Here is a 23,929-nt window from a genome sequence, read left to right on the forward strand (position 1 = left end):
ACTGCTCCCAGCGTGCGGTGGTCTCTGGACAGGTATTACCTGCTCTCCCGATGTCATCTCCGGTGCCAATGTCGACGCCACCGACCTCGGTACCGCTGTCGACGTCGACGTGCCGGGCAAGGCTCCAAACAAACATTCCCGCTGAGCCTGTCTCAATGGCTGTCTGCTTTTTAAGGCTAAGACACAACTTACACGCGTCTGGGCAATGGTCAGGCCCAAGGCACTGGATACACCATGAATGGGGATCGGTACCTGAGATTGCCCTGCTGCACCGACCTCACTTCTTGAAGCTGCTGGGAATGCTCTATGTCATGGACGGAAAAATAGCGGTGGCGAAGTCAAAATTCGCGATGGAGCCAAGAAAAAAGGCACTAAAAAGGAGAAACGCGAACACGCAGGGCGGCGAAAGAAAACTTAAAGATGGTCCAACACTATAGCGCATAATCCACTCTTTCCTCCAGGTCTTGTTCCCAGACCCTTTACTCATTGGGTCTCGTTTGTTCTGGCAACGTGGGGGCCAGTTATTTGATGATGACGTTTTGATTTCATTTTCTGCCCCAGCTGAGAATTACCTCATCCTCCCACATGAGATTTTTGCTTACACTCAGTTACAGCACTTTCTCTTTTCTGCTGAGATTAAGGCTAGGGTGTTATGTGATGACTCTCCTTGAAGATTTTTGTGAGGACTCCAGAGGGACAAGGGGACTTATATTTTGCCTATATAAATACCAAAGAAAGCATGTACCCCCCCTCCCCTCCATTTGTTGCATTGTTTGCGTTGACATCAGGGGCTGGGGGTGGTCGCAATTGAAGATGACTAGAAACTCCTAAAGCACGCTTTAAAAGGGAAGGTGTCTATATCTGTTCCCTGTTCGTCTTAGTCACATATTTCTAACTGCTTCTCTTGTGTGATGGCGGGGGTGTGGACAAAGGGGTACCATGGGCCATTAAGGGCCGAGCTTACTGGAGGGCTATTCAGTATAGGCATCAGCGGTGGTTGGTGAGGCCTATTAAGTGGTCCCCAGAGTTTTTTATTCCCTAAGAAACCTCCAGGTCTCACTAAATCTCAGGCTCTGTTGGTGAGACATACTATGTTAGCTGCTAGGGTGACTTTGGCCACCCAATGGAAACCTCCAACAGTTCCTTCTCTTGTCCACTGGCTGAATAAACTGTGATATATTTGTGAAATAGAGAAACTTTGGGCCACACGTTGTCATACTCTTGTAAGTGGGAAGCCATCTGGGAACCTTTCTTGAGCAATTGATCCTGTTAAAATGCTGTGGGGGTTTCCTTATTTTTCTTCTTTCTTTTTTCTTCTTATCCAGAACTCTGTGGTGGGCTAGGCTGGGTTGGGTTTGTTAATTTGGAGTGTTCTGGGGATTGAAAAGGGAAGTGGAGTGAGGTTGGCATTTTACAGGTATAAATCCTTCTTTAAAATGTTGGCAGTGTATGTTCTTGTTGGCAAAAAATTCCTATTGAAATCGTTTTTAAGTTGTAGTAAGATTCTTGTATTCTAGGGTTTCCTTTGTTGTTTGTATTTTGTTACACGATCCCCGGACTGTATGCTTTTCATATGTTGTGTTTCTCAAAAAAAAAGCTGGCAAATCTTAACATCTGCTGGATGCCCTTGACATCCTTTAGTTCTGACCACTCTGTCACAGCTGAGACCTTACAGAAATAATTCCAAATGCCTTTGGGGAAAATTATAACCCAAGAATTGAATAGATTTCTTGTCAAATTCATATTTTTCCACCATGGCTTAATGTGCAGAGGAACAGTAGAAGACTCCTTAGGTGGTGAAGGATAGTCAAGGACCTTGAACATCTGGTTAAATTTTGCAGTCATGGTCTGCCGGGTCTTCAGATGACCAAGATGTCATCTAGGTCTCGGATCTCCTAGGATCAGTTTGTGGTCACAATCTCAAAAGGTAGCAGGGGCATTACTAGATACTTGAAATGGCCATACTGGGTATGGAAGTTAGTTCCCCCCCCCCAACTCATTCCCTTTTCATATACAAATGAAATTGTAGACTCCACAAAGGTAAAGCTTTGTGAAAATTTCAGCAGTTTGGACAAATTCCAGTAGTTTGTTAATGAGTGGGAGTGGATACCAATTCTGGACAGTTATGGCACTGAAAGCTTAGCAATCTATACAAGGTCAGAAAACCATCCGTTTTGATACAAAGAAAATTGGGGCTCCCACTTAAGAGGTCAAAGGCCTGATAAACCCTTTCTTTAGGTTCCCCTTTAGACTTTCTTAGCACTTTACAATTCAGGCTCCAAGAGGGAGTAAAGTCTGTCAAATGAGACTGTTGTCCTAGGTTCTAAGTCTATCCGGCAATCATACAGTCTATGAGGAGCAAGATAAATGCAGCCCCCTTACCAAAACTTTCCTAATATTTATTCCTCCAGTAGATATCCCATTTCCTCCCAGGTTGCTACACATTTCTGGATTTCTGCAGCAGCATCCTCCATTTCTAGATTTTCTTGGCAAAACACGGATGGAAAGGTGATCTGATGAGTTTTGAAGTCGATATGAGGTTTATGCTATTCCAGCCAGGGCATTTCTAGGATTCTGTCAAAATGTGGCACATGGATCAAATCAAAGCATATCACCTCCTGGTGATCATGGTTTTGTCACTATGAAAGGTTCTACCTCTAGGTTATAGGGCCCCATGACAAGGGAAAGCCATTAATAGTTTCCATGACCACAACTTGATGTTGCTGGGCAAAGGTAAAATCCATGAAGCATACAGAGGCTGTTGAGTCAATCGCTGCATACGCTGGGAGTTTGTTTTTCCAGCGAAGGCAGATGGGAGTGACCACACGGGCAGGTTGGGTAGCAATCACAAAGTTGAGTCTTAGAGGGTTGGACTGTATTTCTTCCCAATCCACTCCTCCTTTGTTTCTTCTCTTTTTTAAATGTTTTATTTTCAGAATTAAAGAATACAATCCAAATAATCGTATGTCAAGGAAACAGCATTGCTGGAACAAGTAACAAGTAATGGGGAGGTCTTTTATGCAAGACCTCCCAATTCAGCTATCTACTTTCACAAATGCCAGGGCTTATCCAACACTATTCCAAGAAATACATTCCATTACAAAAGAAAAAAACACTGGTGAAGCAGCCTGCCTACTAAATATGTGGACACAACTATCTTTTCTTCCTAGATCAGACATAAAGGAAGTAGAAGGCTGAAGTGTAGAATTCTTCCCAGGTAAAAAGTTGGTAAGCTGCTGTGGTCCCTCTCTAATAGGAATTGCTTCCTCCTTTTTTGGGCAGCTCTTGCACTACACAACACAATCTTCTACATAAATTTCTCATGTTGCTTCTGAAAAAAAAAAAAAAAAACTTCAGGATCCAATCCCTCTCATGATCAAGAACGAATTCTGCTACTTATAAGGCAGACTGACCTGCAAAGTCAGTTGAAACTTCCAAAGCCTCCAAAGAATTTAAAAATAAAATCAGAGGCGGAACAAGTATCTGGTGGTTCATTTGGGCACCTAGAGGCTCTCTCTTCATTTGGACACACTCTGATTCCATCTCCCAGCCCGCTGACGTCATCAACATAGCCAGCACCAGGTCAATTCTAGTAGCTCCCTGCGGCATTGTCACAGGGTATGGCCAAAGGGGCATGCTCCCCTTGTGAGCCCCAGTGGGGACAGACCTCTATTAGTGGCTTTGGATATTACATCTAGCAAGGACTATATGGTCTTACCATGAGGAAGTGCAAAGCCAAAATTAAACATCTGATTATGAGTATTTCTAATCTGCCTGGGCCAGTTGTCATAAATAAGGATCTCCTTCCACTCTAATTCCAAGTGATGAATCTGATGTCTCATTAAGTTCGGGGGACTGGCAGATTCCTGATCCACATATAGCTTCCAGTCTATCTTCTGTGGAGAATTTGTCCCTAGAAGGTTTTCCCCCATCAGGAGGGCTGAATGCTTTGCAAAAGTTGTCTCTGCTTCCATCACCTTCTATATCTTTTATATTAGACCTGTGATGTTTCCCAAAGAGTTCCAGTATTAGATGTGGGTCCCTTGAAGTTTCTACTAGATGTCTGGAAAGTGGTGAAGAGGACTGAAGCAATGCTTCAAGTCCAGTACAGCAGTTCTGTGACTTTTCTTAGTGTCTAGCCTCCAAAGTAGATGATATGGATACAAAGATTTCCTTATTAGATAGTTCCCTGAAGAAAGTGGGGACTTCCAATATTAAGGCTAGCCTATACCTACACAGTGAGATGTTAGAAAATCAGACGAGATCTCCCAAACTGGGATTCCTAAATTTTCCTGTTTGCTCATCATCATCTGTGGAGATCCTACTGAGGAAATGTTTCAAAGAAGTTTTGATTCTGCCTAATGCTGATACTATGATAATTGTTAAACCTTATTATCTGCCTAATAAAAAGGTATTGAAGGGAGGGAAAGTAGAAAGGACGAATGTTCTTTCACCTAAGACTGATATTATGGAGATTTGACTGCCTTTTAAAAGACTATACAGGATGAAATTACTCAACATTCTACACTACTAGTTTCCTTCTCTTCAGAGGCAGATTAAGTAACTCTTTATAGCCAACACTTAAGAAGAAAGATTTTCTTTTTTTGTGGAGGAAAGCACCAGATACTTCCTGATGTTTCAAGGGATACTCAGGCTATGTGTAAACAATTTATTCAGTTTAAGTCTAGAGTTTAGCTTTGGGAGCCTCATTTTTTTCTGAAGTTTCATTCTAAAGGTTTGATTTCTTTGTCTGATGTTCATTACACATCCTTTGAACCAGATCAGCTAGAAAGATTTTTGTTAGATAAGGAAGCTAATTAGTAAACCTGTAAGTTATATGTTATCATGCCTTAAGTTTAGTCCAAGTAGGATGTTCTTTTCTATTTTATCTTTGATTGCATTGCTTATTTCTTTTTTCTACTCTTGAGAAATGGACTAGATTGTTCAACTGCTTTTATTGTACTTATTTTGAAAATCTTTGAATAAAATAATTAAAAATAAAAATCAAAGATAGTTGGAAAACATCCTCCCTCTGCTGTGCCTGAGTCAGCTCTTAAAAAGCAGAAAATAAACATGATAATGCGGGACAGGCATTTAAGAATCTTCGAAACATATTTCTTTCACATAACCAAAGGTTGACATATGGACTACTTAAGAAAATTTGTAAGTCTCAAAAATGTGAACATTTTTCAAATTTTCTACTTTCCTGTTAATATGCAAAGAGTCCTGCATCAAGACAAATGTTTTCTGAATTTCTGTGAACTTTAAAATCTAAATCATCCCCAGTTTCTATCTGTGCCAAGCTTCCCCTGCCCCCACCACCAAAAAAACAATTTCACCATTTATTGAAAAAGTAAAACACTCTCCTGATAGTGACTTTTCCACCATGGCTAGAGTCTCTCAAATATTTTCTAGAGAAAGTTTTATTTTAGCTAAAGCTGGCTAAAAAGCATTCAAATTTAACTGACTCAGCTCCTGAAGTGTAAGAAAACCAAGGAGGTAAGTAAATTGCTTAATACTCTTCCTACAGTATTCGACATCTCTCCATGGTCAGTCAGTTCCACAGCATTTCAGTGCTGCAAGAAATCTTCTGACAGCAGTGAACAAACAGCTTCTTATCCCACTCTGGGCACAGCACTGACACCTTCCAACTGCACCTACCCAAAAACTACTCATCACAAATAGTTGCTCTGGATGTTTCATGATCAAGGAGGAGACAGGCAAGCTTTCCCCAGTCAGAATTCTCAATGCCGGCTCCGGAGCAGAAACAACAGGCAACACAGGTCAATGTGAGTATCCCTCAGGCTTACAACAGAGGCAAAAGCCATAACAGCAGGGAAGACCCACCTCTTACTTCTATTCGCCCATTGGGAATGAGTTCAGGAACAATGGTAGGGGCTCTAAATGCTGTCCTCACACTGCTGCCACCTTAGATATGCCCCATGTAACTTCCATTTCCAACTCACTCCTTTGCTCACAATTTTATGGCCTGCTTCTGTGATTAATTTGCAACTGCCCAGGGCAGCTGCAGTGGAGATGCAGGTTTTCATGATGTTACCTTTTTTTCACCTCTGCTGCCTCATTATACCTATTATCATGGGCTCCTCTGGAGGTTGTAATCCTTCTAGGGGTACAACACTGCAGTTCTATTCAATCCTTTCCTCATGTCTTTCCTGGACATGTACTGATCAGCATGTTTCTATACGGACACAGCAGGAATAACCTCTTTAGCTGGATGGAGACTCCAGACATATTAGTTCATAGTTAGGAGCAGCAAAGCCCCACTGGAAGTGGGACCAGAGGACCAGCTCACTACAGTTGATATCACTAGCCCAGTGCCAGAATTCTATTATTTGATTACTGTTCAACAGCCTTGGCAAAGGGTCATTTGGTTCTCAGCCGACTAAGCTCAATCAGGTTTCTGAAAAACCTGAGAGAAGAGCAGCCAGAGTTTTCCAGGTTGTTCAGGTTAATAAAGCGAAGATACATACCTGTAGCAGGTATTCTCCGAAGACAAGCAGGCTGATAGTTCTCACATGTGGGTCGACGTCCGCATCGGCCCGGGAATCGACAATTTTGCAAGCAAACCATTTTAAAAGTTTGCCAGAGACTTCTGGTGCGCGAACCGCGCATACGCGGACAACTTCCCACACGGAGGAGTGGCCTAGTGGTTAGGGTGGTGGACTTTGGTCCTGGGGAACTGAGGAACTGAGTTCAATTCCTGGCACAGGCAGCTCCTTGTGACTCTGGGCAAGTCACTTAACCCTCCATTGCCTGCCGCATTGAGCCTGCCATGAGTGGGAAAGCGCGGGGTACAAATGTAACAAAAATAAAATAAATAAATAAAACTTCCCACAGGTCACGCGAGCGTTCCCGCTCAGTTTAATCAAAAAGCAAATAACAAACAAAACTCCAAAGGGGAGATGGGCGGGTTTGTGAGATCAGCCTGCTATCCTCGGAGAATACCTGCTACAGGTATGTATCTTCGCTTTCTCTGAGGACAAGCAAGCTGATTGTTCTCACGTGGGGTATCCCTAGCAACCAGGCTCACTCAAAACAATGAACATTGGTCAATTGGGGCTCGCAACGGCGAGGACTTAACATAGATTGACCTGAAACCATAAACAACAGAGTGCAGCCTGGAACAGAACAAAAATGGGCCGGGGCGGGGGGGGGGGGGGGGGTTGTGGAGTTGGATTCTAAATCCCGAACAGATTCTGCAGCACTGACTGCCCAAACAAACTGTCACGTCAGGTATCCTGCTGGAGGTAGTAATGAGATGTGAATGTGTGGACTGATGACCATGTTGTAGCCTTGCAAATCTCTTCAATGGTGGTCGTTCCGCAACCTTTACCTTCGCTCCCGACATCGATGCGTCCCTCAATGTCGATGACCTCAGTACCGATGTCGAAGGACCGGACCGAGCCCCAAAAAGCTTCTCTTGTTGGGATTCTCAAGACACTTGAGTCCGTTTCTTCATGTGAAGGCACAGACTACAAGCAGCTGGGCTATGGTCGGGCCCAAGGCACTGGATACACCAAACGTGGGTATCGGTACCCAAGATGGTCCGGTTGCACCAAGTACAACGCTTGAAGCTGCTGGGTGTCTTCGATGACATGGAAGGAAAAACGGCTTCGGCGAAATCAAAAGACGCAATCGTGCCTGTTAAAAAGAAAAAAAAGGGCACAATCCAGCCGCGTCGAAAAAGAAAGGGAACTTTAAAAGGGCAAAAAAATAAAGAAACTACAGGTAAAGTTTTGGGGGGTTCTTTAAACTATAAATTTCGAACAAGAAAAAAAGAAATAAGGCAAAAAGCCGGAAAAACTAAGGAACTCTTTAACGGACCTGAGAGGAGTGGGAAAAAACTTGACCACACCTCACCGCGGAGAAAAAATAATTGAGCGGGAACGCTCGCATAACCGGCAGGAAGTTGTCCGCGTGGTTCACGCACCAAAAGGTTCTGGCAAACTTTTTAAATGTTTTGCTTGCAAAATTACAGATTCCCGGGCCGATGCGGATGTCAATCCACATGTGAGAACAAGCAGCCTGCTTGTACTCGGAGAATGTTCTGTTCCAGCAAGGTAGTGTAGAGGGGTGAGGTGACCCATGCCAGGAATTTCTTCATAAGCTGATCATGATGCACACTTTAAGAGAATCAGGTAAAAATACATACAAGTATAACTGGAACCAAAGCCTTTACTATTGTAGGAAACCAAGCAGTTCTTCCAGGGTGCCAAACTTCTCTGATAATCACACAAACAACTTTAGGGGCAGGGCAACCCTTTCTCCCCAATCCTATCTGGAGGGCTACCACTCTCTGCTGAAAGATTCGAGACTATCCCCATAGGTCTTGCATGGCCGCTTTGAGTGTTTTCAAAGTCTCCTACCAGACGGCTGTTCAGAAAGGAAAGGGAATTGCAGCTATGCTCTCCTGGAGCCAATTAAAAGCTCAACCTTTGTTTTGACTGGGGAGCTGGTTGAGACTTTTGGGTTCCAATACTGTTGGGGAGCAAGAGCCCTGGTTAGTTGGGAGAGGGGGGTGGAATACCTACGCCTTTTTAAAGTAGCAGCTCCTCCTCTGCCCAATTAACTCCTAGATGTGGAGGCCAAGCAAGGAGTAGACCAGGATACTGACATGATGGTTTTAGAATGTCTGACAAGGTCTGCAACTTCTTCCATGTTTTCATCAAAAAGGGTGTCTCCCAGTATGAAACATCTGCCAGTTTCTCATGGTTCTAGGTGTGAAGTATGCAGCCAGGAAAGTCTGTACAACCCAATACCCATGGTGAAGGCTCTGAATGTTGTATCAAAAGCATTTCTGATGCTTCCTCAAGCACCCAGAAGTCAGAATCAGACCCAAAGAAGGACTCACCAGGAGACATATGAATCTGCTTTGCATATCCGACAGCACTGCCTTGCATTCTGTGCAGGCACTGGCATAAGATATCAAAACAAATGGATCCCTGGTTCCCATAGGACGCATTCCCCCCTCCCCCGAGGTGCTGGAAATCAACACCAGCTCAATGGAGATCAGCTCAGAGTCCTTTTGAGGCTTGTCTATGTTGCCTGCAAGTAATGAATGGGCCTCCGAGATGGGGTGGAGCTCCTGAGGGGCCCAGCGCTAATGTCCTTAATGTCATAGCTTCTGGCTCATCGAAAAGGTGTCACATCCCTTTCTGGAATATGATTCTGAGCTGCTCCTTAAGAGTTGCCATCAATGAAGGTGGAGGATCAGCCAGACGCTCATGTCCTTCAATGTCATCGGGGCTGTATTGGTAACCTGGTCTTAGCTCAACAGAAGCTGTTGTACCCCATCCAGTTCCTAGGAGGGTGAGCAGCCCTCACATCAGGTGCTTTGAAGTTGCTGATGACCGATACCTCGGGTGTTCTTGACATTATGCTTCAGGGGGGGAGGCATTATGCTTCAAGGGGGGGGGGGGGGGAATCAGTGCCAATGCTTTTTGGCCTCCACCTGACACATGGCACTGGAGTCCTTCAGAATTGATGGGGCCCTGTGTAAGACACTTACAAGCAAAAAGGAAAACAGTACCTCAAACCACAATGAGTCAACAGATGTGAGCTGTGAGGAGAAAAAACAAGAATGACCTGGTCCTGTGAAGCAAACATGGGCAGGAAGATGAATGCATGCAGTGAACTGCTTTCAAAAGTTTCCACAACACAACTGGGGATCACCTGCTGTGCTTTGTCAGATGACATCACTCAGTGTGGATATTTTATCCTGTTTGTCCTCGGAAAATCTTAAGAACCCCAAGTTGGAAATCACTGCGCTAATCTGATCTTTTTTGGTTAAGGCAGGCATACAAATGATTCAAGCACCTAACACACAAAGGATTATTTTATGCTCTGCAGTTTGAGAGATCTTGCCTAAATTACCTATTGGTACTAAAAGCTTGGATGTAGAGAAAACAACTGTAGAGTGATATTTTAAGTCACAATGATTTAGATAAAGCAGTAAATATGCTTAGTACCTGTAATGTACAGTTTTCTTTCCTTTTCAAGAATTCCACAAACCTGGCCACCACACCTGGAGTGCCAATCACTTCATCAATTGGGGGATTAGGTTCTGTTGAAGTAGAAAAAAAAATTTAAGTGGAAAAAAATTTAACAGAAATAGCTTTTTAGTGAAAAATATACCAAACATTAACTTATTCTATAAAAAGCAATAAGACCTTGTGGAGATCATGAACAACTGCAAACATGTTCAAAGGGAAATGCCTCAGTTTCTCTTTAAAAATGCAGCTGGGGAACAAAAACATGGGCACATTTGTTAATCCTGGTGAACAGTGAGGAATTTGCACAGAATTCCCAACACCCATAAAACATACAGAATTCTGTGAAGTGCAGGCACTGGGTCGCTCCTCCATTCCCAGCAGAGACTGTGCAGCAGGAGGAAGTGAACTGCTGCACATCGGGTCACCTCTTCCTCTGCCAGCTTACACTAGACTGCTCATGTGAACTTCAGGGCTGTAGAAAAGCCCGCATAATTCACTTAAACAGTCTAGTCTAAGCTGGCAGAAGATGAAGAAGTGATCCGATGTGCAGCAGTTCACTTTGTCCTCCTCCTGCTGCCATGCTGATCCCTGCAGTGGAGGGGAAGAGAGCAGCTTATGTCTAACGAATGTGCCATGGGAAGGGGGTCTGGGGGGGAAGGGGGGTGCGCAGAGCAATAGAATAAGGTGAGCGTGCCCTGGAAACTTGGAAGAGGAGGCAGCAAAAGCTAAGTGTGTGCCACAGGGAATGGGGGAGGCAGAGAAAGCTGAGAGATTGTGTGGGTGGGGACAGGGACAGAACAAACAGCAGTCTTGCTGGAGTTAGAGGGAGAAAACACTGCAGGCAGAGTGAGGTAGAACTGGGAAGGCTGGAACCTTAGGAGGGAATTTCAGGCCTTATGATGGGGAAATTCTGTGCAAACACACTACAAATAAATACAGAATTTTGCAGAATTTTCAAAAATTGTGTGCAAAATTTCCCAGGAGTAATTTGTATCCACATGGAAGCAGGCACAAAAGTATGCATATGAAAGTATTTGTGGAGAATAAAACTCACAATTTTACTCTACCTAACTCAGCACAGCCCGCTTTATTCAGTATGTAAAGTTCACCTTTTTACCTGAATACAGGAAGGGGATGGAAGATTTTCAAATATGGTTCTATGGCATGCACTTACCTGCATTAAAAAAAAAAAAAAAAAACTTGAAAATTCCTCCCTTCTTTCCCTCACTAACTTACATGATCATTTTATTCAAACTTTTTATATGCTACTTTCTTCCATAAATCAAACCAGCTTGCAATTTGAAAATCTTACAATCATAAGACATACAATAAAAAGAATTTTAGTGCAATCTTTAAGGCAAGACAATATGCATTCATAACAGTTCTTCCAAAAAAAATGGGACAGAAACGACCAGGGTGAAAATTGTATAGAACATCTCATTGCCTAATGCAGATGTAAAGATTTGTGTGAAAATAATTGCAAATAGGATACAGGATGTGCGTCCCAAATTGGTCAGCATATCTGCCATGCAAAAGGCACAGTCCAGGAGCAACAAGGTGGCCCTCATCAACTTTGATATTAAGGCCTTTTTTAGCATCTCTTGGGTGTATAGGTGGCAAATTCTGAGGAAATCTGGGCTAGAGAAAATTTTAGATGGATCCCACGGCACAGGTACTCAATAGGAAGCTGTCTGACCCACCCATATTGGAAAGAAATACAAGGCACAGGTGTCTATCACCAACTCTTCTTGTTTTATATATGGATCTCCTAGCATAAAAGCTGTAAAGCCTTGGTGGTGGTGGGGTGGTTATGAAATGAAGATGGCATTATTCAGGGATGATCTTTTGGCACTTACAGATCACCAAGAAACTATACAAAAAGCTAGCAGACCACTTGCACAGCATTAGCAAGTTTCTGGGGTTGTTTGTAAATTGGGGAAGGAGAAATTAAGTCTTCCTATATAATAATTCTCACCTCCAACGTTCTGTACTGCCTGGGACCGTGGCTCCCTCGGAGGTGGTGGTCAGGAAGGCTCCGTAGTCAAGTCTGACACGTCACTGCTGCATTATGACGTGGTCTCAGGGAACACAGAACGTTGTAGGTGAGAAGTTAGTGCTGCTGAACAAAAATGTCAACCGCGTGAGTCCAACATAATGGCGGAGCAAACACCCCCCTCCCCCCTTCTGTCGTTCGAGGACCCCCATTCCCCCACTATGTCGTTTCAGGACCCCCCTCCCACTCCACCCCTCTCTGGCCCTCCCCTTCCTAACAGCCGTCTGCTTAAAAGTTTTTACCTCCTGCACGCAGGGACAATGCTTCACACACAGCCTTTTCTTTCGCTTCTGTTTCAGCTATTTCTGTGGGGGATCACAGGAACAGCTGAAACACAAGCGAAAGAAGAGGCTGTGTGAAGCGGCGTCCCTGCGTGCAGGAGGTAAAAACTTTTAAGCAACAGACGGCTCTTACGAGGGGTAGGGCCAGAGAGGTGGGGAGGGGGATCCTGAAACGACAGGGGAGAGAAGAGGGGGTCATGAACGACACCGGGGGGGGGGGGGGGGGGGGGGAGATGGGAAGAAGGCGGAGCGAGAAGGTTTAGAGGGGGGATGGGAAGAAGTGGCAGGGGGGTCCTGGAACTCAGACAGGGGTGGAAGGGGGAAGGGGGTTCTGCAAACTCTCGGTCTCATACACTCTCGGTCTCACTAAGAGTACGTGTATCGCACACATACTCTCACACTCGCTCTCTCTCACACACACTGTATCTGTGTGAAACACACTCTCTCTCTCTCTCACTGTGTCTCACATATGCACTCGCGCACACACTGTCATTCTGACACATACACACTCTCTCACAGACACACTTGCACCCAGTCTCACTCTCTCTCTGTCATACACACTCTCTCACACAGTCACTCTCACACACATACACTCTCTCAACCCCGAACAGATTCTGCAGCACCAACTGCCCAAACCGACTGTCACGTCGGGTATCCTGCTGAAGGCAGTAATGAGATGTGAATGTGTGGACGGAAGACCACGTCGCAGCCTTGCAAATCTCTTCAATAGTGGCTGACTTCAAGTGGTCCATTGACGCCACCATGGCTCTAACACTATGAGCCGTGACATGACCCTCAAGAGTCAGCCCAGTCTGGGGATAAGCGAAGGAAATGCAATCTGCTAGCCAACTGGATATAGTGCGTTTCCCGACAGCCACTCCCCTTCTGTTGGGATCAAAAGAAACAAACAATTGGGCGGACTGTCTGTGGGGCTGTGTCCGCTCCAGATAGAAGGCCAATGCTCGTTTGAAGTCCAATGTGTGCAGCTGGCGTTCAGCATGGGGGGTATGAGGATGGGGAAAGAATGTTGGCAAGACAACTGACAGATTTAGATGGAACTCCGACATCACCTTCGGCAAGAACCTAGGGTGAGTACGGAGGACTACTCTGTTATGATGAAATTTGGAATAAGGAGCATGAGCTACCAAGGCTTGAAGCTCACTGACTCTGCGAGCTGAAGTAACTGCCACCAAGAAAATGACCTTCCAGGTCAAGTACTTCAGATGGCATGAATTCAGTGGCTCAAAAGGGGGTTTCATCAGCTGGGTGAGAACGACAATGCGATCCCATGACACTGTAGGAGGTTTGATGGGGGGCTTTGACAGAAGCAAACCTCTCATGAAGCGAACTAAAGGCTGTCCCGAGATCGGCTTACCTTCCACACAGTAATGGTATGCACTAATCGCACTAAGATGAACTCTTACAGAGTTGGTGTTAAGACCAGACTCAGACAAGTGCAGAAGGTATTCAAGAAGGGTATGTGTAGGACAAGAGCGAGGATCTAGGGCCTTGCTGTCACACCAGACGGCAAACCTTCACCATAGAAAGAAGTAACTCTTTTTAGTGGAATCTTTTCTGGAAGCAAGCAAGACCCGGGAGACACCCTCAGAGAGACCCAAAGGAGGCAAAATCTACGCTCTCAACATCCAGGCTGTGAGAGCCAGAGACAGGAGGTTGGGATACAGAAGCGCCCCCTCGTTCTGAGTAATGAGGGTCGGAAAACACTCCAATCTCCACAGTTCTTCGGAGGACAACTCCAGAAGAAGAGGGAACCAGATCTGACGCGGCCAGAAAGGAGCAATCAGAATCATCGTGCCTCGGTCTTGCCTGAGTTTCAGCAAAGTCTTCCCCACCAAAGGTATGGGAGGTTAAGCATACAGGAGGCCCTCCCCCCAATCTAGGAGAAAGGCATCCGACGCTAGTCTGCCGTGGGCCTGAAGTCTGGAACAGAACTGAGGGACCTTGTGGTTGGCTCTGGTAGCAAAGAGATCCACCAAGGGGGTGCCCCAAGCTTGGAAGATCAGGTGTACCACTTTGGAATTGAGCGACCACTCGTGAGGTTGCATGATCCTGCTCAACCTGTCGGCCAGACTGTTTACGCCTGCCAGATATGTGACCTGAAGACACATGCCGTATCGGCGAGTCCAAAGCCACATTCTGACGGCCTCCTGACACAGAGGGCGAGATCCGGTGCCCCCCTGCTTGTTGATGTAATACTTGGCAACCTGGTTGTCTGACTGAATTTGAATAATTTGGTGGGACAACCGATCCCTGAAAGCCCTTAGAGCGTTCCAGGAGATTGATCTGTAGATCTTGTTCCTGGAGGGACCAACTCCCTTGGGTGTGAAGCCCATCGACATGAGCTCCCCATCCTAGGAGAGACACATCCGTCGTCAGCACTTTTTGTGGCTGAGGAATCTGGAAGGGACATCCCAGAGTCAAACTGGACCGAATTGCCCACCACTGCAGGGATTGAAGAAAACTGGTAGGCAGCTGGACTACATCCTCTAGATCCCTAGCAGCTTGGCACCACTGGGAAGCTAGGGTCATGGGAGTCACATGAACTGTGGAGGCCATGTGGCCGAACAATCTCAACATCTGCCGAGCTGTGATCTGCTGAGACGCCCGCACCCAGGAAACGAGGGACAGAAGATTGTTGGCCCTCGCTTCCGGAAGGTAGGCATGAGCTGTCAGAATCCAGCAGGGATATGAATTCGAGTTTTTGAACTGGAAGAAGGTGGGACTTTGGATAATTTATCACAAACCCTAGTAGCTCCAGGTGACAAATAGTCATCTGCATGGACTGTAGAGCTCCTGCCAATCGTCGAAGTAAGGGAACACGTGCACTCCCAGTCTGCATAGAAACGCCGCTACTACAGCCAGGCATTTTGTGAACACCCTGGGCGCAGAGGCGAGACCAAAGGGTAGCACACAATACTGAAAGTGCCATGTTCCGAGATGGAATCAAAGATACTGTCTGTGAGCTGGCAGTATCGGAATGTGAGTGTAAGCATCCTTTAAGTCCAGAGAGCATAGCCAATCGTTTTCTTGAATCATGGGAAGAAGGGTGCCCAGGGAAAGCATCCTGAACTTTTCTCGGACCAGATATTTGTTCAGGGCCCTTAGGTCTAGGTTGGGACGCATCCCCCCTGTTTTCTTTCCACAAGGAAGTACCTGGAATAGAATCCCAGCCCTTCTTGCCCAGGTGGCACGGGCTCGACCGCATTGGCGCAGAGAAGGGCGGAGAGTTCCTCGGCAAGTACCTGCTTGTGCTGGAAGCTGAAGGACTGAGCTCCCGGGGAGCAATTTGGAGGCTTTGTGACTAAATTGAGGGAGTATCCCAGCCGGATTATTTGAAGAACCCACTGGTCGGAGGTTATGAGAGGCCACCTTTGGTGAAAAAATTTTAACCTCCCCCCGACCGGTAGATCGTCCGGCACGGACACTTTGATTGCGGCTATGCTCTGCTGGAGCCAGTCAAAAGCCCGTCCCTTGCTTTTGCTGGGGAGCTGCAGGGGCCTGTGGAGGCGCACGCTGTTGACGAGAACGAGCGCGCTGGGGTTTGGCCTGGGCAGCAGGCTGGCGAGAGGGAGGATTGTACCTACGCTTATTAGAAGAATAGGTAACAGTCCTCCTTCCCCCATAAAAACGTCTACCAGTTGAGATAGATGCTGAAGGCGTCTGGCGGGAGAATTTGTCGAAAGAGGTGTCCCGCTGGTGGAGCTGTTCTACCACCTGTTCGACCTTTTCTCCAAAAATATTTTCCCCCCAGCAAGGAGAATCCGCTATCCGCTGCTGGAGCCTATTCTCCAGGTCTGAGGCGCACAGCCATTAGAGTCTGCGCATCACCACACCTTGAGCAGCGGCCCTGGACGCGACATCAAAAGTATCCCCTGGCCAGGAATTTACGACACGCCTTCAGCTGCCTGACCACCTCCTGAAAAGGCTTGGCTTGCTCGAAGGGGAGCTTGTCCACCAAGTCCGCCAACTGCCGCACATTGTTCCGCATATGAATGCTCGTGTAGAGCTGGTAGGACTGAATTTTGGAAATGAGCATTGAAGAATGGTAGACCTTCCACCCAAAAGAATCCAAGGTTCTAGAGTCTTTGCCCAGAGGCGCCGAAGCATACTCTCTAGAACTCTTGACCTTCTTAAGGGCCAGATCCACCACAACAGAGTCATGAGGCAACTGAGTCCGCATCAACTCCGGGTCCCCATGGATCCGATGCTGGGATTCGATCTTCTTGGGAATGTGGGGATTAGTTAGCGGCTTCGCCCAGTTCGCCAGCAATGTCTTCTTGAAGACATGATGCATGGGTACTGTGGACGATTCCTTAGGTGGCGAAGGTGTTCAGCGCTGCATGTGCCTGGGAGCGCTATATATAAATGCTAACAATAATAATAATAATCATAACTTCCAGATCAGTCATCTAGGTCTTTCAATTCATCAGGCCTACTGGTTGAGATCCATAAGGGTTTTTTTTTCTTAGCCCACAATCAGACCACTACGCTATTTGTTGCATTTGTATCCCACAGTTTCCCACCTTTTTGCAAGCCCAATGTGGCTTACAATACATCATGAATAGTGGAAATATTCAAGAGAGTATACATTTAGTATAACAGAAGGATCTTGGTAACATAATATTTCCCTTCTCTTCTATGGTGTATGCTTTATATATATTTTTTACATGGAATGATTGTTTGCTTGCGCCTTATATATTTAAACTCGTTTCCTCTTTCATACGATTCCTGTATGTCTTTGTACCAATCTATATAGCATTTGGACAACCTTTTGACGCTTCTCTCTCTATAATATAGGGTAATATAGAGTGATTTTTCGCTGTGCATACGTAGTGCGCAGTTATGGCTTCTGTTATAGCCACTTTGAACATGTCATGATTTCACCCATTTGGTTCGGTATGTGCATTTTTTCCATAGGCATGATTTCAGTCAGGCTTTGGTTTTTGACGGCTGCATAGGTCAAAAATATATATATATAGCGAATGCTACATACCTGTAGAAGGTATTCTCCGAGGACAGCAGGCTGATTGTTCTCACTGATGGGTGACGTCCACGGCAGCCCCTCCAATCGGAATCTTCACTAGCAAAAGCCTTTGCTAGCCCTCGCGCGCCGATGCGCACCGCGCATGCGCAACCGTCTTCCCGCCCGAAACCGGCTCGTGCCGGCCAGTCTCATATGTAGCATGGCAAAGAGAAGGGAAGACAACTCCAAAAGGGGAGGCGGGCGGGTTTGTGAGAACAATCAGCCTGCTGTCCTCGGAGAATACCTTCTACAGGTATGTAGCATTCGCTTTCTCCGAGGACAAGCAGGCTGCTTGTTCTCACTGATGGGGTATCCCTAGCCCCCAGGCTCACTCAAAACAACAAACATGGTCAATTGGGCCTCGCAACGGCGAGGACATAACTGAGATTGACCTAAAACTTATCCAACTAACTGAGAGTGTAGCCTGGAACAGAATAAAACATGGGCCTAGGGGGGTGGAGGTGGATTCTAAACCCCAAACAGATTCTGAAGCACTGACTGCCCGAACCGACTGTCGCGTCGGGTATCCTGCTGCAGGCAGTAATGAGATGTGAATGTGTGGACAGATGACCACGTCGCAGCTTTGCAAATCTCTAAAATAGTGGCTGACTTCAAGTGGGCTACCGACGCTGCCATGGCTCTAACATTATGAGCCGTGACATGACCCCCAAGAGCCATCCCAGCCTGGGCGTAAGTGAAGGAAATGCAATCTGCTAGCCAATTGGATATGGTGCGTTTCCCCACAGCCACTCCCCTCCTGTTGGGATCAAAAGAAACAAACAATTGGGCGGACTGTCTGTTGGGCTGTGTCCGCTCCAGATAGAAGGCCAATGCTCTCTTGCAGTCCAATGTGTGCAGCTGATGTTCAGCAGGGCAGGAATGAGGACGGGGAAGGAATGTTGGCAAGACAATTGACTGGTTCAGATGGAACTCCGACACAACCTTTGGCAAGAACTTAGGGTGAGTGCGGAGGACTACTCTGTTATGATGAAATTTGGTGTAAGGGGCCTGGGCTACCAGGACCTGAAGCTCACTGACTACGAGCTGAAGTAACTGCCACCAAGAAAATGACCTTCCAGGTCAAGTACTTCAGATGGCAGGAGTTCAGTGGCTCAAAAGGAGGTTTCATCAGCTGGGTGAGAACAACATTGAGATCCCATGACACTGTAGGAGGTTTGATGGGGGGCTTTGACAAAAGCAAACCTCTCATGAAGGCGAACAACTAAAGGCTGTCCTGAGATCGGCTTACCTTCCACACGGTAATGGTATGCACTAATTGCGCTAAGGTGGACCCTTACAGAGTTGGTCTTGAGACCAGACTCAGACAAGTGCAGAAGGTATTCAAGCAGGGTCTGTGTAGGACAAGAGCGAGGATCTAGGGCCTTGCTGTCACACCAGACGGCAAACCTCCTCCATAGAAAGAAGTAACTCCTCTTAGTGGAATCTTTCCTGGAAGCAAGCAAGATGCGGGAGACACCCTCTGACAGACCCAAAGAGGCAAAGTCTACACTCTCAACATCCAGGCCATGAGAGCCAGAGACTGGAGGTTGGGATGCAGAAGCGCCCCTTCGTCCTGTGTGATGAGGGTCGGAAAACAATCTCCACAGTTCTTCGGAGGACAACTCCAGAAGAAGAGGGAACCAGATCTGACGCGGCCAAAAAGGAGCAATCAGAATCATGGTGCCTCTGTCTTGCTTGAGTTACAACAAAGTCTTCCCCACCAGAGGTATGGGAGGATAAACATACAGCAGACCCTCCCCCCAGTCCAGGAGGAAGGCATCCAATGCCAGTCTGCCGTGGGCCTGAAGCCTGGAACAGAACTGAGGGACTTTGTGGTTGGCTCGAGATGCAAAGAGATCTACCAAGGGGGTGCCCCACACTTGGAAGATCCGGCGCACCACTCGGAAATTGAGCGACCACTCGTGAGGTTGCATAATCCTGCTCAACCTGTCGGCCAGACTGTTGTTTATGCCTGCCAGATATGTGGCTTGGAGCACCATGCCGTGACGGCGAGCCCAGAGACACATGCTGACGGCTTCCTGACACAGGGGGCGAGATCCGGTGCCCCCCTGCTTGTTGATGTAATACATGGCAACCTGGTTGTCTGTCTGAATTTGGATAATTTGGTGGGACAGCCGATCTCTGAAAGCCTTCAGAGCGTTCCAGACCGCTCGTAACTCTAGAAGATTGATCTGTAAATCGCGTTCCTGGAGGGACCAGCTTCCCTGGGTGTGAAGCCCATCGACATGAGCTCCCCACCCCAGGAGAGACGCATCCGTCGTCAGCACTTTTTGTGGCTGAGGAATTTGGAAAGGACGTCCCAGAGTCAAATTGGACCAAATCGTCCACCAATACAGGGATTTGAGAAAACTCGTGGACAGGTGGATCACGTCTTCTAGATCCCCAGCGGCCTGAAACCACTGGGAAGCTAGGGTCCATTGAGCAGATCTCATGTGAAAGCGGGCCATGGGAGTCACATGAACTGTGGAGGCCATGTGGCCCAGCAATCTCAACATCTGCCGAGCTGTGATCTGCTGGGACGCTCGTACCCGCGAGACGAGGGACAACAAGTTGTTGGCTCTCGCCTCTGGGAGATAGGCACGAGCCATCCGAAAATCCAGCAGAGCTCCTATGAATTCGAGTTTCTACACTGGGAGAAGATGGGACTTTGGATAATTTATTACAAACCCCAGTAGCTCCAGGAGGCGAATAGTCATCTGCATGGACTGTAGAGCTCCTGCCTTGGATGTGTTCTTCACCAGCCAATCGTCGAGATATGGGAACACGTGTACCCCCAGCCTGCGAAGTGCCGCTGCTACTACAGCCAAGCACTTCGAGAACACTCTGGGCGCAGAAGCGAGCCCAAAGGGTAGCACACAGTACTGGAAGTGACGTGTGCCCAGCCGAAATCGCAGATACTGTCTGTGAGCTGGCAGTATCGGGATGTGCGTGTAGGCGTCCTTCAAGTCCAGAGAGCATAGCCAATCGTTTTCCTGAATCATGGGGAGAAGGGTGCCCAGGGAAAGCATCCTGAACTTTTCTTTGACCAGATATTTGTTCAGGGCCCTTAGGTCTAGGATGGGACGCATCCCCCCTGTTTTCTTTTCCACAAGGAAGTACCTGGAATAGAATCCCAGCCCTTCCTGCCCGGATGGCACGGGCTCGACCGCATTGGCGCTGAGAAGGGCGGAGAGTTCCTCTGCAAGTACCTGCTTGTGTTGGAAGCTGTAAGATTGAGCTCCCGGTGGACAATTTGGAGGTTTTGAAGCCAAAATGAGGGTGTATCCTTGCCGGCCTATTTGGAGAACCCACTGATCGGAGGTTATGAGAGGCCACCTTTGGTGAAAAACTTTCAACCTCCCTCCGACCGGCAGGTCGCCCGGCACTGACACTTGGATGTCGGCTATGCTCTGCTGGAGCCAGTCAAAAGCTCGTCCCTGGCTTTTGCTGGGGAGCCGAGGGGCCTTGCCGAGGCGCACGCTGCTGACGAGAGCGAGCGCGCTGGGGCTTAGCCTGGGCCGCAGGCTGTCGAGAAGGAGGATTGTACCTACGCTTACCAGAAGAGTAGGGAACAGTCTTCCTTCCCCCAAAAAACAGTCTACCTGTAGAGGTAGAAGCTGAAGGCTGCCGGCGGGAGAACTTGTCGAAAGCGGTATCCCACTGGTGGAGTTGCTCTACCACCGACTTTTTCTCCAAAAATATTATCCGCACGGCAAGGCGAGTCCGCAATCCGCTGCTGGATCCTATTCTCCAGGTCGGAGGCACGCAGCCATGAGAGTCTGCGCATCACCACACCTTGAGCAGCGGCCCTGGACGCAACATCAAAGGTGTCATACACCCCTCTGGCCAGGAATTTTCTGCACGCCTTCAGCTGCCTGACCACCTCCTGAAATGGCTTGGCTTGCTCAGGGGGGAGCTTGTCCACCAAGCCCGCCAACTGCCGCACATTGTTCCGCATGTGTATGCTTGTGTAGAGCTGGTAAGACTGGATTTTGGCCACAAGCATAGAAGAATGGTAGGCCTTCCTCCCAAAGGAGTCTAAGATTCTAAAGTCCTTGCCCGGGGGCGCCGAAGCATGCTCCCTAGAACTCTTAGCCTTCTTTAGGGCCAAATCCACAACTCCAGAGTCGTGAGGCAACTGAGTGCGCATCAGTTCTGGGTCCCCATGGATCCGGTACTGGGACTCGATCTTCTTGGGAATGTGGGGATTACTTAATGGCTTGGTCCAGTTCGCCGGCATTGTCTTTTTCAGGACATGATGCTTGGGTACTGTGGACGCTTCCTTAGGTGGAGAAGGATAGTCCAGGAGCTCAAACATTTCAGCCCTGGGCTCGTCCTCCACAACCACCGGGAAGGGGGTGGCCGTAGACATCTCCCGGACAAAGGCCACGAAAGACAGACTCTCGGGAGGAGAAAGCTGCCTTTCAGGAGAGGGAGTGGGATCAGAAGGCAGGCCATCAGACTCCTCGTCAGAGAAATATCTGATGTCCTCCTCCTCCTCCCACGAGGCCTCACCATCGGTATCAGACAAGTTCATGGACCTGTGTCTGAAGCCGTGCCTGGCTCGACTCCGTGGAACCACGGCCACGGTGGGAGCGTCGAGAGGTAGACTCCCTCGCCCGCACCGGCGAAGCTCCCTCCGCCGACGTCGTCGGGGAGCCTTCCTGGGCACCGATATCGGAGACCTCACCCCGGGCAAGGGGCCAGCCGACGCCTCACTCGACGGTACCGGAGGCGCAAGCACCCCCGGTACCGGAGGGGAAAGGCGCAACAGCTCTCCCAGGATCTCTGGGAGGACGGCCCGGAGACTCTCGTGCAGAGCGGCTGTGGAGAAAGACATGGAAGCCGATGCAGGTGTCAATGTCAGAGTCTGTTCCGGGCTGTCCATAGTGGAGCGCATCGACACCTCCTGAACAGAGAGTGAGCGGTCCTCTCGGTGCCGATGCGTACTGGGTACCGACTCCCTCGGCGCCGATACGGGAAGGGGACCGGTGTCGATGCTTCTTCGACTTTTTGGAACAAAGCATGTCACCGGAGCTTCCCGGCACCGATGAGGAGGACGTAGAATCCAACCGTCGCTTCCTCGGGGCCGAGGCCGAAGAAGGTCGGTCTCGGGGGGGCTGTACCGCAGGAGCCCTCAGGGTAGGGGGAGACCCACCCGAAGGCTGACCGCCACCAGCAGGGGAATGGACAGCCTTCACCTGCACTCCAGACGAAGCACCACCATCCGACGACATCAGCAGACGTGGAGGTCCCGGTACCACCGACGCAGCCTTCCGATGTCTCAGCCCCGATGCAGAGGGTCGATGCCTCGATGCACTCGATGCAGTTGTGGCCGAGGATGAAGGTCTGGACGCTGGCAACGTCGATGCACTCGATACTCCCGGTGCCGACGAACAGCCCGAGAACAAAACGTTCCACTGGGCCAATCTCGCTACCTGAGTCCGCTTTTGTAAAAGAGCGCACAGACTACAGGCCTTCGGGCGGTGCCCAGCCCCCAGACACTGAAGACACGACGCGTGTCTATCAGTGAGCGAGATTACCCGGGCGCACTGGGTGCACTTCTTAAAGCCGCTGGGAGACTTCGATGTCATGGGCGGAAAAATCGTGCCGGCGAGATCAAAACTCGTAATGGCGAAGATGGCACCACAAAAAAAGGGGGAAGAAAAAAATTCGACCCGAGGCCACAAAAGGGCCTACCCCGACGACGAAAGAAAGCTTAACGGGGCAAAAACTAGAAATACAGGAAGGGAAAAAAAAGACCGATAAGGTCTCCCTCCGAAATGCTTTTTTTTTTTTTTTTTTTAGTAGCGAAAGTCAAAAAAGACGCGCGAGGTCGACTTAAGGGGCGCGAACGGCGTAAACACGACCGTACCGAGCGCGGACAAAAGAAGACTGGCCGGCACGAGCCGGTTTTGGGCGGGAAGACGGCCGCGCATGCGCGGTGCGCATCGGCGCGCGAGGGCTAGCAAAGGCTCTTGCTAGTGAAGATTCCGACTGGAGGGGCTGCCGTGGACGTCACCCATCAGTAAGAACAAGCAGCCTGCTTGTCCTCGGAGAAATATATATATGTATTATATATATATATATATATATACACACACATACATATACATACATATAACATTTCAATAACAGAATTTAAAAAAAAATGCCTACTTATCCTTAATTCAGTTTGTCTTCCTCTCTTGTGGCTTTTGTTCTAGCAGTCACATATTTGCCTGAGCCGCAAGAGTCTCAGGTGATCTACTTGCAGAGGCAGCAGCTACAGGTGTTTTCTGTCTCCTATGAATTACACTCTGGTAAGAATTATTCTCTGGGATATGTTTCTTCTCATATCATATGTGCCTCAGGTGTATATTGTGCAACTGCAGCAGCTGGCAGTTTATCTGGGGTTTCAGTCAGTTATGCAACAGGGGTTTATATACCTTCTTCTCGGCATGAGATTTTGTTATATGTGTTAATTTAGCTCTACGCTTGTTCTCACCTCTTTAGCTTCAGGTGATCAGGTAATTTCTCAATGACAGCCTTTACATAC

At 47.9% G+C, this 23,929-nt stretch overlaps 1 protein-coding gene across 1 annotated transcript in view; it reads right to left on the reverse strand.

Moving 5' to 3' along the window:
• The window catches only part of KPNA1 (karyopherin subunit alpha 1), a 268,403-nt gene that overhangs the window by 190,099 nt on the left and 54,375 nt on the right, over window positions 1-23,929 (reverse strand). The window contains 1 exon segment of the mRNA XM_030203977.1: window positions 9,990-10,084. Coding sequence (XP_030059837.1) covers window positions 9,990-10,084 — 95 coding nt within the window.

Source organism: Microcaecilia unicolor, chromosome 5 (assembly GCF_901765095.1).
Source record: "Microcaecilia unicolor chromosome 5, aMicUni1.1, whole genome shotgun sequence".
NCBI classification, from domain to species: domain Eukaryota; kingdom Metazoa; phylum Chordata; class Amphibia; order Gymnophiona; family Siphonopidae; genus Microcaecilia; species Microcaecilia unicolor.